General features: G+C 53.1%; 1 protein-coding gene across 2 annotated transcripts in view; it reads right to left on the bottom strand.

Moving 5' to 3' along the window:
- Positions 1–15589, bottom strand: part of CHD5 (chromodomain helicase DNA binding protein 5) — a 63041-nt gene that overhangs the window by 4683 nt on the left and 42769 nt on the right. For both annotated transcript variants that reach the window (XM_081056266.1, XM_081056267.1), the window contains exons 25-39: positions 15087–15259; positions 14204–14378; positions 13642–13734; positions 13334–13422; positions 12894–13027; positions 12300–12444; positions 11758–11917; positions 9865–9944; positions 9508–9640; positions 4731–4820; positions 3974–4111; positions 3600–3708; positions 1514–1646; positions 928–1123; positions 28–191 (exon numbers count right to left, since the gene is read on the bottom strand). In XM_081056266.1, the coding sequence (XP_080912392.1) occupies positions 28–191; positions 928–1123; positions 1514–1646; positions 3600–3708; positions 3974–4111; positions 4731–4820; positions 9508–9640; positions 9865–9944; positions 11758–11917; positions 12300–12444; positions 12894–13027; positions 13334–13422; positions 13642–13734; positions 14204–14378; positions 15087–15259 (2012 nt within the window). The remainder of the gene's footprint in view (positions 1–27; positions 192–927; positions 1124–1513; positions 1647–3599; positions 3709–3973; positions 4112–4730; positions 4821–9507; positions 9641–9864; positions 9945–11757; positions 11918–12299; positions 12445–12893; positions 13028–13333; positions 13423–13641; positions 13735–14203; positions 14379–15086; positions 15260–15589) is intronic.

Here is a 15589-nt window from a genome sequence, read left to right as displayed (position 1 = left end):
GCTCCCGGCCCGCAGGCAGAAGCTGACCTGCTGGATGGTGGGGTCACCGGCTCTGTTGGTCAGTCGGCTGAGGATGCTGCGCTCCGACATCTGGAGGCGGGCGGCCACCGGGGGAATGCGGGACAGCATGGAGGGCAGGCGCGTCACATCGGCCTTCATGTCACTCAGCAGCTCCTCCAGCTGGTTCAAGACTGTGGGGGAAGGGCACGGGAGGGGAGCGGCTGTGACGGGCTGGTGCTTATTTACCAGGGGGTGTTACTGCTCTCTCCAGGCAGCAGACACCAGGAGGCGCTCCTCACCGGCCCGAGAAGCCACCTGGGAGAAGAATCGGGTTTCCCAAAGCACTTCTCCTAGGCGCCTGCCGGCTGCAGAAATGAGGGCCAGAAATTCGAAGCCAACGCTGGACTTCCCTCCAGGCCCTCAGTCAGCCTCCTGGCTCGCAGGGAGGCCTGCAGCCCCTGCCCCCCACTGGGGACAGGGTGGGGGGCTCACAGGCAGAGCTGCCTCGGGAAACATCTCCCACACAGAGCAGGGCCAGGAAGGCCATGAGGCCCTCCCCCCAACCAGCCTTGGGGCTTTCTGAAGATTTGGAGCACAGGGGTCAAAGGTCTGAATCGGGAAGTCTTGGGTGATGCCTTCACCTCCCTGAGTTTCAAAGTCCCCATCTTGAAAACGGGATAATAAACCTCCCCACTTAAGGACATCACCGGGATTACAGTGATCATGCATTTAAGGCACGCAGTCAGGGCTTGAGGGAATGGACTACAGACTGTCCCATCCTGGCCAGGAGGCTCCGGCCTCCAGGCTGCCATCTGTCTCCAGTCCTAGGCCCCCATCAGCGCCCTCATCTACGGCCAAGGAACCCCTGGGCAGGAGGAGGGCAGCAGGATGGCAGGAGGGCCAGATTTGGGGAGCGGGGTGACTCACCTTTGTGCAGGACGGCGTTGGCCGGCTTGTTCCCAGCGAGGGACTCCTTGGACAAGTGCTGGTGGCTCTCGGCAAGGCACTCCACCTCGGCTAGGCGGGCATTGAGGGCCATGGCTGGGTGGTTGGGGTCCTGGGTCATGTTGAGGTATGCGGCCCTCCGGAGCTGCTCCTCTATGACCAGTGCCTGCTCCAGCAGCTGGAGGGCGGGGGTGACTGAGTGTTGGTCCCCTTCTCCACCACCCTCCCCCCAGGCCAGGGCTCTGGGCAGAAAGAGAAGAAAGGAGACGTTCCCACCCACAAGGCCATCGTCATCTGATCCTGGCCACCTCTTGAGCACTCACCAAGCTGGATTCTCTGCACCTATCACCCAGGGCACCAACACTCGCCCAGTGGGGTCGGTCGGACCCAGTGCAAGGACCCAGCACCCGGTTTGCTGACTGACTAAATTGCTCCCCTGTGTGGACAGCCTGGCCCGCTCCCAGATACAGGCGGAGGGGGTCGCTGCTCACTAGCTCCTTTGCCCCAGGTCCTCGTGTATCCTGTCCCTCTTGCAGCCCCCGCCCCCAAAGGCCTACCATGGACTGACCTTGAACCTGCGGGCCAGGAACTTGTTCTTCATCTCCAGGTAGTTGCCCTTGTGGGTCTCAGACTTGAACGGCTCGTTGAGGATCACGTACCTCGGGTCATTCTGGATGTCCTGCCAGCGAGCGTAGCCATGCCTGCGTGGGCACCGTTAAGGGCAAACCTGGCCAGGAGCAGGAGGCGGGGGCAGGGACAGTGTGTGTTCAGGATCCTGACAGTGTTTTCTCAGGCAACTCGTTAACCTTGGCTCCAGGATGAGTGTGGTGATAATGTGTGACAACTAGTGGACACTAACAGGCTTCCCCCGGGCCGGAGGCTTCACAGCATGAACTCCTTTACCCACAGTCAAGTCCTAACCTCAATGCCTGTGACAGACCTCATTCGGAATAGGGTCTTTGCAAGTGCACTCGAGTTAAGAAAGGGTCATACTGGGGGCGGCCGGATGGCTCAGGTGGTTAGAGCACGAATGCTTAACAACAGGGTTGCGGGTTCGATTCCCGCATGGGATGGTGGGCTGCACCCTCCAAACTAGATTGAAAACAACGAGCTGCCGCTGAGCTGCCGGAGGGGCAGACGGATGACTCAGCTGGTTAGAGGCAAGCTTTTTACAACAAGGTTGCCGGTTCAATTCCCACAGGGGATGGTGGGCTGCGCCCCCCACAACTAGATTGAAAACGGTGACTGGACTTGGAGCTGAGCTGCATCCTCCGCAACTAGATTGAAGGACAGCGACTTGGAGCTGATGGGTCCTAGAGAAACACTGTTCCCCAATATTCCCCAATAAAAAATAAAAAAAGTCCTTTGCTTTGTTTAAAAAAAACAAATGGTCCTACTGGTTAGGGCAGGCGCTGATCCAGTGATGAGTATCCTTCTGAGGGGAAATTTGGTCACAGACACCAGGAAGAAGGCCATGTGAAACGGAGACAGAGATTGGGGTGATGCAGCTATAAGGGAAGGGACCCAAGGACGAATGGCCACCACCAGAAGCTGGGGAGAAGCAAGGAAGGATCCTTCCCTAAAGCTTCCAGAGGGAACAGGAGACACAATACAATGATGCTGCCCAAGGTCCCACAGTTATGAGAGGCAGAGTCAGGATGTGAACCCAGGCTCTCTACCTTAGTCTCCATGACAGCATCAGGAAACTCTGGCCCACAGCCTGCTTTTGTAAATAAAGTTTTATTGGAACACAGCCCGGTACTGTCTGGGGCTATTTTTGCTACCACAGCAGAGTGGAGTGGTCACTCTGCAAACCCTAAAACATTCATTCTCTGGCCCCTCGCAGGAATGGTCTACCAACCCCTGTCCACAAAACCCTGCCTCTCGTTACAACAGGCAGCCCCCCTCAAGGCTGTCATGAAGGCCAACCTTGCTGGGGGGCTCTCCTGAGTTAACTGTGTGGCCCTCTCCTTGCCTCTGGGAGGTCTGTGCTCAAATGTCACCTGCTCTGACCATCATACTGGAAACGCAACCCCCGCCCCCAAAGCTCCCTGTGCCTCGTCCCTGCTTTATCACGTCCCATTGAACCTTCATTTTGCTAACTTCTGGTGCTCACCATCTACCCCCCATAGGATGGGAACTCCAGGTAGACCAGGACTGGGGGCTGTTTAGTTCACAGCTGCGCCCTCCATGCCTGGCACAGGGGGCTGATCGATAAAGACTGAAGATTGAATGAGTGAGTGAGTGAATGAAGGAAGGAAGGAATGAAAGCCCTTGTAAATAGTGAAGCACCCGTGAGGGGGTCATTACTGGGAGGAGGTGAGGTTTGTGTCGTGTAGGAGGAGGGAGCATTTGCTGTGGAGCCAGGTGGATGGGTTGTGACTTATTAGCCGTGTGTTCCTGGGCGAGTCACTTGGCCTCCCTGAGCATTCGTTTCCTCCTCTGTATAACGGGGATCATAGCGGTGCCCCTTCTGGAAAGCTGCTGTGAGGATGGAGTGAGTACTGAGTGTAAAGGGACAAGCTGCTGCCATTGTCATCATCACCAGGAAAGGGTCCTGGGCACCTCACCCCACACGCCCCACGTCCCTGCCTCCCTGAGATGCACAGAGAAACAGGCCAGAGTCCTGCCCAGCCTGGCTTGGCCAAGGATACGTCACAATGCCTGCCAGCAACCAGTAGTCATGGCGCCGGTGCCAGATGTCGTAGATTTTCCCCGAGGTCACAGCGGCACGTTCCTCATTCTGCCACAGTGTGTGCAGCTCTAGGAAGCCACCAAGGGGAGCAGAATGAGGTGCCCCAGTTCCTCCCAGAGGTGGGCCTAGCAAGCCTCTTCCTCACTACCTGCCATCTGCCCACCCCTGGAGGCTCAGTTCTAGTGTCATAGGAAAGGTTATACAGTGGATGTTTATCAACCATTCACACTTTAGTATAAAACGACCACCTGCCCAGACTCCCAGGACCCCCACAGACAGGAAGCCTGTGACCCCAGCCACCCCAGCTCTCGGCCCACCAGCACACCCCAATACCTGTGAAGCCCCCATCTGCGATGTTGAACATGAATTTGAACTTCCCATTCTTATCTTCCTTCTTCCCCTCTTCATCTTCCTCTTTGTCACCATTTTGCTGCGTTTCAATGGGCTCCTTCTCTTCAGCTTTGGTATCATCTGTGGCAGGACAGACCCATATTCATTCATCCATCCAAAAGGCACTGTCCAGGGGCCTCTCTCTGCCAAGTGCTGGGGACCCCAAGACAAGCAGGAAACACATCTCCCCATCTTCCAGGGGCTAACTGCCAACAGGTATTTTAAACAGACACCCGAGTAACCCCCTCTCTCCGTCTGCGTAGGCAGAGCTGGCTCCAGCTCAGGTTCCCCTTCCCCACCAAGTAAGGAACACTGGGAACAAGGGGAGAGCACTGTGAAAAGTGCAGCTTAAGTTCAAGGAAGGTAGATTTCGGGGTCTGATTGGAGGATGGTCATTCCAGAACATTCCAGCACCTAGAGGTACACAAGGCTTCCAGCTGAGCCCCAAATGCTCCAGGCCAAGCTCTACGGCCAGCTCTCCTTCCTCCTAGAAGTGACTGGGGCCACAGGAGGGGCAGGACAGGGACGGGGGTCTGTCCCCTAAAGGGCTGCTGAGTCTAGATTCCCACCCACTAGCTCCAATCAGGGCCTAGGGCCGAGGAGATGGTGCCCAGGAGACTGCAGAAGGCCCAACATGGTCCAGATGGCACCCCCGAGAAACCAAGGGACACAGGACAGAGCACACGCAAGAGCCCCAAACCTGGCCTGAAATCGCTGTCATCCCCTCTGCTGTGAATCAAGCTTAGCTCCAGCTTGTCCAGAATTTTCTCCTTCTCTGGAAACATCTCTTCTGCAAGACGAAGGGTATTTATGAGGTTGGGAGGGGTCCCAGAAGGGCAGAGGGGACTCCGGGCTGGTGGTTTTCCAACTCTGCCTTAGCTATGCACAGAACACTACCCATCATTTTACTCGAGAGTCCAACATGTGCCATCAAGGAGAGCACCTCCACCACCCATCATCGCCTTACCTCTTCTCTTTCACCCCCATTTCAGCAGCACCCAAACTCCTCAAGGCACCGTCTCAAAATCCTCCCTACCATAATGATAACCAGAGCACTGGAAGTTCTGGCAACGTGGTAGGCCTCTGTTAACACAGAACCCTTCTTCCAAATACCCAGAAATGTCAGGCAAACTCTATCACACTGAACACACGCACGTGTGAGCTCCCAAGAAGAAAAGGAAAACTGTCAGGTGCCACAAATTAAGGGAAAGTAAAAGCTCAAGAAGCAGAAGCCAGGGCCCGGGCAGGGCAGAATGGATATGAGAAAGAGGCCTGGGGGGTTCGGCTGTGTCTCGACACCCAGACAGGAAGGAGGAGGCCTCGAGCCCCAGAGACACAGACAACTGGAATTAAACCAACACCCTCCAACCACTGAGCTCTCTGCGAGAGAAAGTTCTGCCCACCAGTCCAAGGCCACGCAGAGGAGCCTGGCTCCCATGTGGAATCTAGGGGCATGACGTCTCCAATGAGGGCTCCAAACCCAACACAAAGGTCATGCGGGCTGTGGAATCTGAGCAGTCCCCACCACGAGCAGAGAGAGTGCCATAAACACTGGTCCCAGCCCAGCAAAACCACCAGTGAGACTGGTGGGCCCAGGGCTCCTGGAAACCGGGGGGGAGGGGAGAGCATTCCCATTACCCAGGTGACATGGGATCCCATCACAAGAAAAACAAGACTCAGGACTGTAGACGAGCTGGATTCTACTCCTGTGAGCACGCCATGTGTGGGGCACAGAGGACTTTACAATTATCTGTGTGGCCCTGACATCATCACGCCAGCCCTTTAAAAGCAGGGTTTTCTCATACCGGTCACAGAAAAAGACGTCAGATTCAAAGCATGAGGGCAGTTGGCGTACCATTCCTGGCTTGAAGATGGAGTGGGCCCATAGCAAGGAATATAGGCAGCTTCTAGGTGCAGAGAACAGCCCTTAGCTGACAGCCAGACAGGAAATGAGGCCTCAATCCTCCGACCCCAAGGAGTTGAAGTCAACCAACAACAAGAATAGGCTCGGAAGTCAATTTTCCCTCCAGCCTCCAGACGAGAACTTGATTTCAGTCTTACAAGACCCTTAGCGGAGAATCCAGCCATCCCACACCCGGCTTCTGACTCACAAATCTCTGAACTAACAAATGGGTGTTGTTTTACACTGCTAAATTTGTAATATTTTGGTTAGCAGCCATAGAAAATAAGACAGATGGGTAGATTAAAAACAGCTAGATAAAGAAAGTGCAAACTGAAGCTAGATCTGAAGATGACTCCAAAAGCCTTACAGAGAGAGAGGGAATGAAAAAAGAAGCACAAGCCGTGAAAGACACATCAGCCCCTTTTGCTAACTTTTACCTGCTTTCTTTTCTTCAGTGCATTTGGAGCCTGTTGTCAAACAAGACATACTTCTGTTTATTGTTGTTTGCCCGTCTCCCCACTAGAATCCAATTCCATGTGATGGCTTTGCTCTTTGGGTTCATTTTTGTGCCCCCAAAGCCTAGGACAGCACCCAACACACAGCAGGCCTTCCATAAACATGGGCTGGATGAATGAATGAAGGAATCGATGAGTAATAGGAATGCCAGGAAAAAACAATGGGACAAAGCAATATTCAAAGAGCAATGGACTGAGAATCTGCCTGTCATCGATGAAAGACAATAATAAGAATCACAGTGGCAAGCAGGATAAAAACAAAATTCATTTCAGTGAGAGTGCACATCACCAAAGACAAACAGACTATCTTACAAGCGGTCTTTCAACTAATATAAAATAATATTGAATGTCAACTATAATTGAAAAACAAATAAATAAAAATACCTAAATTTTAAAAAAAGTGGTCTTTCAATGTTAGAAAAGATAGAAAAGGCAGATTTCCTAAAGGAGCAACAATTACCCTCAGAGCAGTCCTTCACAGCAGTGTAATAGAAGCCAGAATAGGAATAACATTTTCAGTGGGGAGGGGATAACCCTATCCCACCTCGAATTTTGCTAACTATTACTCAAGAGTAAAGGAAAAATAACACACAATGAGAAAATCTGCCCTTCACAGAAATTTGCTGAAAGCATCAAGGGTGTACTTTAGGAAGAAGGACATTGAACAAAGCAATGATGAACAAATTAGCAAACACAAAACTGCTAAGAATGTGGGAAGATCTCAATAAGGATTAAAGATTTAGGAATAAGCATAATAACAAATTTAGGGAATTAAAACAAATTGAAATGAAAACACTGGGCAACAGCACTTGGAAGAAGGGAAGAAGGAAAGGAAATGGGTTAGAACTGAAGTTGTCTGCAGTCCTGACAGTATTCAGAAGGGATACATGCAAAAAAATCACAATTATAAAATAGAATTGACTATAAACTTTCCAAAGGAGTTGAGGGGGAAAAAGGGTAAATATAAAGAAAATTTGATCAATCCAAGAGATGGCAGGAAAAGGGTGGGGGGGGGAAGAAAAGGCAAGGGTAATAATATAAAGCACAAAATAAGACAGTAAAAATTTATCCAAATATTCAGCTATTACAATAAATGTAAAGAGATTAAACTTGCCAGCTAAAAAGCAGAGATTCTATGATTAAAAATAACAAACAGTTTAAAAGAGATATACCTATAACATTATTACATAGATTATAGGTGAAGGAATGAAAGAAAATACTTGCAAATCATATCTCTGATAAGATACATGTATCTATAAAGAACTCTTACAACTCAAAACTGAAAAGACAAATAGTCTAATTAAAAAATGGGCAAAGGATCTGAAAAGACATTTTTCCGACAAAGATATACACAAATGGCCAATAAGCACATGAAAAGATATTCAACATTTTTATGCATAAGGGAAATACAAATCAAAACCACAATGAGATACCACTTCCCAACCATTAGGATGGTTATAATCAAAAAGACAGATAATAAGTGTTGGCGAGAATGTTGAGAAATTGGAACCTCACACATTGCTGGTGAGAATATAAAACTGCTCTAGTGCAGCTGCGATAGAAAACAATCAAAATATTAAACATAGAGTCACCATACAATCCACCAATCCCACTTCTAGGTATATACCCAAAGAACTGAAACCTATGTCCACACAAAAACATGTACATAAATGTTCACAGAAGCATTACTCACAATAGCCAAAAACTCAGAAACAACCCTAATGTCCATCAGCTGACAAATGGATAAACAAAATGTGGTATAGCCATACCATAGAAGGTTATTCCACCATAAAAAGAAATGAAGTACCAATGCATGCCACACCATGGATGAACCTTGAAAACATTATACTAAGGGAGAGGAGCCAGATACAGAAGGGCATATATTTTACAATTCCATCTGTATGAAATGTCCAGAATAAGCAAATCCATAGAGACAGAAAGTAGATTACTGTTTCCAGGGGTTGGCAGGAGGAGGAAATGGAGAATGACTGCTAGTGGGTACGGGGTTTCTTTTGGGAGTGATAGAAATGTTCTAAAATTCATTTTGCTGATGGTTACACAACTCTGTGAATATACTAAAAACAATTGAATGGTACATTTTAAATGGGTCAAGTATATGGTATGTGAATTATATAATAATAAAGTTAATGTAACATAATATAATACAATACAATGCAATATTATATATATACATATGTGTATATATATATATGTATGTATGTGTGTGTATATATATATATATATATATATATATATATATATATATACTTTTTTAACTATAGGGCTAGAAACAGATATACTGAGTGTATACCAAACAAAAGTAAGATTAATCCAAATCAGCCTAAATAAACCTTAAAGTAAGAAGTATCAGGAGGGATAAGAAGGTCATTACATAATAATTAGAGGCACACTTCATCAGAAAAATATAACAATCCTGAACCAATATGCACCTAATAACCTAGTCTCAAACAATATGAAGCAAAATCTGGCTTCACAAGGAGAATGAGACTAACGCACAACCACAGTGAGAGAGTTTAGCCCAAGTCTCTCAGACGTGACTGAACAATGCAAAATGAGTCAGTATATAAAAAATTTGAACGACATAATTAACAAGCATTATCTAACGACCATATTTGGAACCTTACGTACATTTAGAACCTTACACCCCAAAATTAGAGAACAGGTGTCCTTTTAAGCACACGTGAGCATTTACAAAATCTGACCACATTAAGCCAGAAAGCAGGTTTCGACAATATCATACAGCAACAGTCTCATACAGACTCACGTTTCCAGACCACAACGGAAACTGAGTTAGAAATCACTAAGAAAAAGAAAGCCCACTAACCCCCAAACTGTGTACCTCGGAAAAGTAACAGTGGAGAGCTGAGTCCCTGGCTCTCCCCTCATCCTGGGGCCTCTGGTGCTAGGACAGAGCAGTGCACAGTCCCCGACTCGGCCAGGGGGAGATGGAATGAGGCACAGCCTGGCCAGCCTTCCCTGGCCCAGGGCTGAGGAGGGCAGAGACTACATTTGGGTGGGTGCCCAAGGAAAGCCCGCACCTTTTGGCAACTGCTCTGGGGAAAGCTGGGCCTTCTCCATTTCCTGCAGTCGCTCCTCTCGGGCCCTCTCCTTGCCTTCTGAGCTCTCGTGCTTGTCCTCACCTTCCACTCTGTCCAGGGCAGTTGGCAGGACCTACGGAAGACAGGCTAGGGGAGTTGCAGAGCCTGGGGCCTCAATAGGAATGAAAGGCAGGGAACCGGCACTGGGCTGGGAACCCACTCTCCTGGTTCCCATCGTTGCTCCCAATCTGTATCCCCAGACCCAGAGGTCTTAACTTGAAGCCAGAAGTTCTGGGTGAGACCTAAGAAGGCCCCCAGATCCAACCCCCACCCCACATCCACCAGCATCTTCCAGACCTGGATTTCTGGGGGCTTCTTTGGCTTCTGCACCCCCAGCTCCTTCTCATCCATGTACCCCAGCTGGGTTTCCATTTTGTCTGAAAGATCAAGGGAGAGGTGAGACAGTTGGGCTCAGGCAGGGAGCAGGGAGAGGGCAGGAAGTCGATGCCAGAGAGGACAGGTAGGGTCTGGCCTTCAGGAGGCCCCGTCTGGGCCAGGCACCTCCAGGAGAAGGACAGAACCCCCAGGTGAGCCAGAGACCCGACGCAACGCCTGCAATGTGGGGATCCTTGGAGGACCTTGGGCCCAGTGAGGCCAAAGCGAGGGCCGACAGGACAAGGCTGGACACCCAGGGGCTCCCGTCTGGAAGCGAGATGGGTGCAGGCCTGGACTGGGAGCCAGGATCCCGGGTGAGCCCGACTTTCAGGCCAGCTGATTGGCCACGTGTCTCCTCCACCCCAAACCAGTTCCCAACACACTGCCAAGTGCCAATGACTCATGTGCTCCAAGTAGCCCTGAAGGTGGGCACTACCTCACCCATATCACAGAGAAGAAAACTGGGCCTACAGGGTATGACTTGCCCAAGGTTACACAGGGAGGGCCGGGAAGCAGAGTGCCCACCTCCAGAGGGCACACTGTGCCCAGAAGCAGGATGTCCTCCGAGGCTCCAAACCTCTCAGGGCGTCACGAGTCACCTGGGGGAGGTAGGTCTGCCCCAGCCAGAGAGGTCCTTTGCCCATGTAAATACATGGATCGCTAATAAGCCACTAACCCAATTAAAGATGGGCAAAAGATTTGAAAAGACCTTTCTCCAAAGATGTATGAATGGCCCTTTGTATATTGGAAGATGTTCGCTGCCTCCGCCTTCAGAAAAATGCAAAGCCAGACCACAATGAGAACCACTTCCTACCCACTAAGATGGCCTGAAGCCAAAAGTCAAGATCACAAGTGCTGGAGAAGATGTGGAGAAACTGGAACGCTCAGACACTGAGACAGTAAAATGGTGTGGTCACCGTGAAAACCAGTTTGGCAGTTCCTCAAAAAGTTATACCGTGTGACCCAGCAATGCCACTTCTCACTACCGACCCAAGAGAGAAAAACACCCACGTCCACATAAAAACTTGAACACCAATGTTCATTGCAACGTTATTCACAAGAGCCAGAAAGAAGAAACAACCCCAAACCCATCGGCTGATGAATGGATGAACAAAATGTGGTATACACACAAAGCGGAATGTTGCTCAGCCATAAAAAGGAATGCAGCACTGACGCACACTACAACACGGACGGACCTTGAAAACATGGTGCTGAGTAACAGAAGCCAGTCACAAAGACCAGCTACCACGTTTCCCCGAAAATAAGACCTAACCGGAAAATGAGCCCTAGCATGATTTTCAGGAGGACATCCCTTGAACATAAGCCCTAATGTATCTTTTGGAGCAAAAATTAATGTAAGACCCGGTCTTATTTTCAGGGAGACACGGTATTGTATGATTTCATTTACATGAAATGCCCAGAACAGACAAATTCGTAGACACAGAAAGTAGATTAGTGGTTGCCAGAGCCTTGGGGGCTGGGGGGAGGAGATATGGGGAGTGACCGCTAACAGGTACATGTGTCTTTGGGGGGTGATGAAAATGTTCTGGAATTAGAAGCAATGGCAGCACATTCCTGTGAATATCCTAGAAACCACCAATAGTACACTTTTAAAGACTGAATGTTATGTTCCTGACTAATATCTCAAAGCTGTCATTGAAAAGAAAAAGTCTCAGCAGAGCAGCACTTCTGCAGGCAGAAGCTCCAGGGGAAAGGGAGTCTGTCCTTTGCGGGGTGTGCAGAGGACTGAGGGTCTCCTAGGGCCTTGCCGCCTCCCATGACCCAGGTGCCAGCCCCACTTTTCCGAGTCCAGACCTGGCAGGCCCAGTGGGGTGGGCAAGAGGTGAGCAGGGCTGGCAGGCACTGGCGTGTTAGGATCCGAGGAGATGACCTCGCCTGGCTTCTTGCCCTCGGGTCCCTCAGGAATCAAATCCGGGGTGCTATACTTCCCATTGACGTGCTCAAACTCCTGAACCTAGTCCGTTGGGAGAGCAGGAGGGAGGAAAGTGGTCACAGTTCAGCTGTGAGGGCCTCAGAGCTGCCAGTGGGACTGGGGGTGTCCCAGGCTTGGCGTAGATGCCACCTCTGCATGAGGCTGGCCAAGCCAGATGTACTTTTGACCCCACCCCAATCCGTTTCCCTGTGTCCTCTGCTTTGTGGCCCGTCCTCCTGGCCTCCAGCCCCTTCCCGCCAATCCCCATCCAGAGAGGCATTGGGGGCCGGTCCCTCTGGCCTGGCTCAGACCCTGGGCAGCTGTGTGGCCCAGCACTTGTCCTCTGCCCACTGACCCCCTGCAGGAGCACGCCAGGGCCGTGGGAATCTGCCAGGGAGGGCCCAGATAAGGCCGACTCACCCACCTTCTTCCTAACTAGTGACATGACTCCGATGCGAGTGAGCACGTGCTGCCGCGAGAGGCCCTCCCGGGGCACGCCATCCGCGAAGGTCTCCGCGCCATCAGCCCCCGGCTCACACAGGTGCCGCATGAAGAGGGACACATAGGCTCTGGGGTGGGGGGGACTGGGGCTCAGGGAGTGGGGGGGCAAGGACCCTCTATGAGGGCTGGTAGGACCCCCGGGGACCTCCTGGCTGGGATTCTCCTCCATCACCTGCCTCCCAACCAAGTCTGCTGCGTGAGATTCCCAGAGACGGACAGAGGGGCCTCCCCTGGCAGGGGAACCTCTTAGGACAGCCTTTGCCCTGGGTAACCCAGATCCTTTTTGCCCCCGTTCACACCAGCTGCCCTGGCAGAGGTGGCTACTCAGCGTTCTCTGTAAATCAGCCCTGCCCAGGCCTGGACCCCAGCCCCCAAGGACCAGATGGCAGTGAATTCTCCGGACGCCCGTAGCCTGGTGGGAGTAGAAACACTGCCCGTTGTGCTGGCTCGCCCAGCTGGAGCCTGCCCACTCCGGGGTGGGCAGCCACACCCTGGGCCACCAACTCAGCCCCTTTACCTAAATTCCTTCTCGCTCTTTCCTCGAAGGTCCCGCACCAGCCAGTGGGAGTTGAAGGCGTCCTGGGGGGGCATGCCCCAGCGCATGATGGCATTCAGAAAAGCCTTCCGTTGTCGGGCATTGAAGCCCAGCACCTGAGCAGGGCAGGGAGTGGGGTGGGGGGCAGAGAACTCAGGGATAAGGGGAGGAGGCAGGGAGGGGACACGGAGAGGGCAGGCGCCTCCAGCTGGGACAGGACACAGAAGGTGGCACCCAGACCCCAGGTCTGTCTCAGCCCCACCTCTACCTGGCATGTGACCCTGGGCAGGACCCAGCCCTCCCGCCTCCTGACTGCTCTCCATACCCCAGGGGTAGCAGCAGGGGTGAGCTCTCTGCTCTGAGAGGGGACAAGATAAAGCAGGAAAGGGGAGGTGGAATGTGTGGGTGCAGCTGGGCCCCACCTCGATGTTGCCACCAACGCGGGCAAGAAGAGGTGGCAGGGGCTTGTCCCTGTCACTCTTCAGCTGCCTCCTGGATTGTCGCCGACCACCTGGGGAGCAGTCCCGCCACAGCCTTTCAGAGGGGCCCAGAGCATCCTGCCCCCATCCCATCCACCAACCCCCCAGGACAGTGGGACCCCTCAAGACGATCTCCGAAGCTGCCCTCGAACCTGTCCTGATGCCCCCGGGGGGGGGGTACCCCCGCTGGCCATTAGCTCCCCAACACATGGCCTGGGCCCCAGCCCACGGTCACCAGCGCTGAGACTCACTCTGCCCTTCGGGCCTTTCCTCAAAGTCTTCGTCCTCATCCTCAGAGCCAATGGAATATTCAGACTGATTGTCCGAGAGCTCGTCCTGCCACTCTGGGGGGCCCGGCAGAGGGGTGCAGAATGAGTTGTGCATGCAGAAGCCCACCCGAGGCCTCCACACTCTGGGCCACGCCCAGGCCCTACACCCCAGCCCCAAAGCAGTGACAATGGAAATGGCCACCACGTACTTCTTCCCGTGAGCTCACTTAGTAATCCCAACAACCTGACACTGTTTCCCAAGGCGTTAGACTACCTCATCCGTGTCTACAGAGGGGGAAACTGAGGCTTGCGCAAGGTCGCACCCTGGCAGTGAAGTCACTGGACCACTGCCCACCTTGTCCCCCAAACACCCAACACCCCACACCTGTCCCCAAGCCCCCCTTCGCCAGGAAACCTCCCAGCTCAGGCCGTTCCCCCACAGCTCCTGCTGGCCTGGCCCAGAGCTTCCTGCCGTGGGATGCCCTCCCCACCAGGCCTCGCCCCCTGGCAGCACGCAGCCCCCCCCCCCAGCCTGCACACTCACCCTGGTCCTCCTGGGAGGCGTCGTTGTAGTTGACCTGCTTGCGGATGCGCTTGCCCTTGCCCAGGTTGCGGGCCAGGTCCTCCTGCTGCTGCTCGTAGTGATGCCGGAGCAGCTTCTCCCAGTAGTCGGGGTCCACGTTCTCCTCCTGCTTGATGATCTCCCGCTCCACCTCCTCCTGGGGCACAGAAACCACAGGACTCAGCAATGCGGGGCCAACTGGTGGGCATCTCTTCCCCCAGGGAAGCCTCATGCTAATTCCACCACACCTCACCTTCTAGGGGCTCAAGAACGAACTGAAAAGCCTGCCTATTCCAGGAAGCCTTCCCTGGTCACCCAGTGCCAGCTGCCTTCCTCTTCCTGGCCCTGTCCCATTCATTCATTCATTCATTCATTCACTCCCCAAGTACATCCTGGCCTTGTGCCAGGCGCTGGGGTGACCTGAGTGTAATAAGCCCCACCCCTGCCTTCAGGTGACTCCGGTTTCAAAAGAAGAACTGGCACGCAAAAGATCAATTAGCACCCAGGGTCTGCGTGGAGGGTGGTGGAAGCTGAGGAGGAAGTGGAGAAGGCCCCCTGGGAGAGACTCCTGGCTTTGGGGACAATGGGGGGGTTGGGGGTGGAAAAGGAAAAAGGTGCAGTGGGTGGAGCGCAGGCGTGTCCAGGAAGAGGGAGTGGGGGGGGGGCCTGATGAAGGCCCTGAGGCACAGGGGTGGTGGGGGGCACTGGGCAAGGCTGGGAAGGGCTGGAACGCCAGACCCCTGGGCAGGGCTGTACGCAGGAGGATCAGGGGATTGGTGTGGGGGCGGGGCGGGGGGGCGGGGCCGCGTGGGGCGGGGCGGGGCGGGGGCGGGGCCGTGGGGGCGGGGCGGGGCCCAGGGCTTACCACGCCGTCCTCCTCGCGCACCACGTACTGCGCCACTTTGAAGGAGCTCAAGTACTCGTTCATGTTCTGCAGCTCCGTGTCGTCCGTGGCATCCTGATTCCGATCCAGCAGCTTGGAGATGGCCGCGTCGTCATAGTGGATCACACTGCTGTCCTCCACGTCCTTGTTGTCACCTGGGGGCAGAGAGGGTGCCGAGTGGGGGGACAGACGGGGGCGGAGGGTGTGCCCAGGTGGGGCCGCGGGGTCCCACCGGGACAGACTACTGACCATGGTTCTTCCCAGTCACTGACAGGGGCTGCAGCAGAGAAGCATGGTGACCAGAGTGCGGAAGCCACACTGTGACAACCCCACTGCCCACCCACGGCAGTCCACCGGCAAGCAAGTGGGAGTCCAGAGGGGCTGGGCAAGGAAGCCCAAAAAACACAAACGGGCGAAGCAGAGTGAGGGGAACCCCTTCCTCTCCAGGGGCAGCCGCCAAAGCACAGGAGGAGCTGGGGGCTGGA

Source organism: Rhinolophus hipposideros, assembly GCF_964194185.1.
Source record: "Rhinolophus hipposideros genome assembly, chromosome: 8".
NCBI lineage: Eukaryota > Metazoa > Chordata > Mammalia > Chiroptera > Rhinolophidae > Rhinolophus > Rhinolophus hipposideros.
The sequence above is the reverse complement of the archived record's forward strand: the minus strand, read 5'-3'. Positions and strand labels throughout refer to the sequence as shown.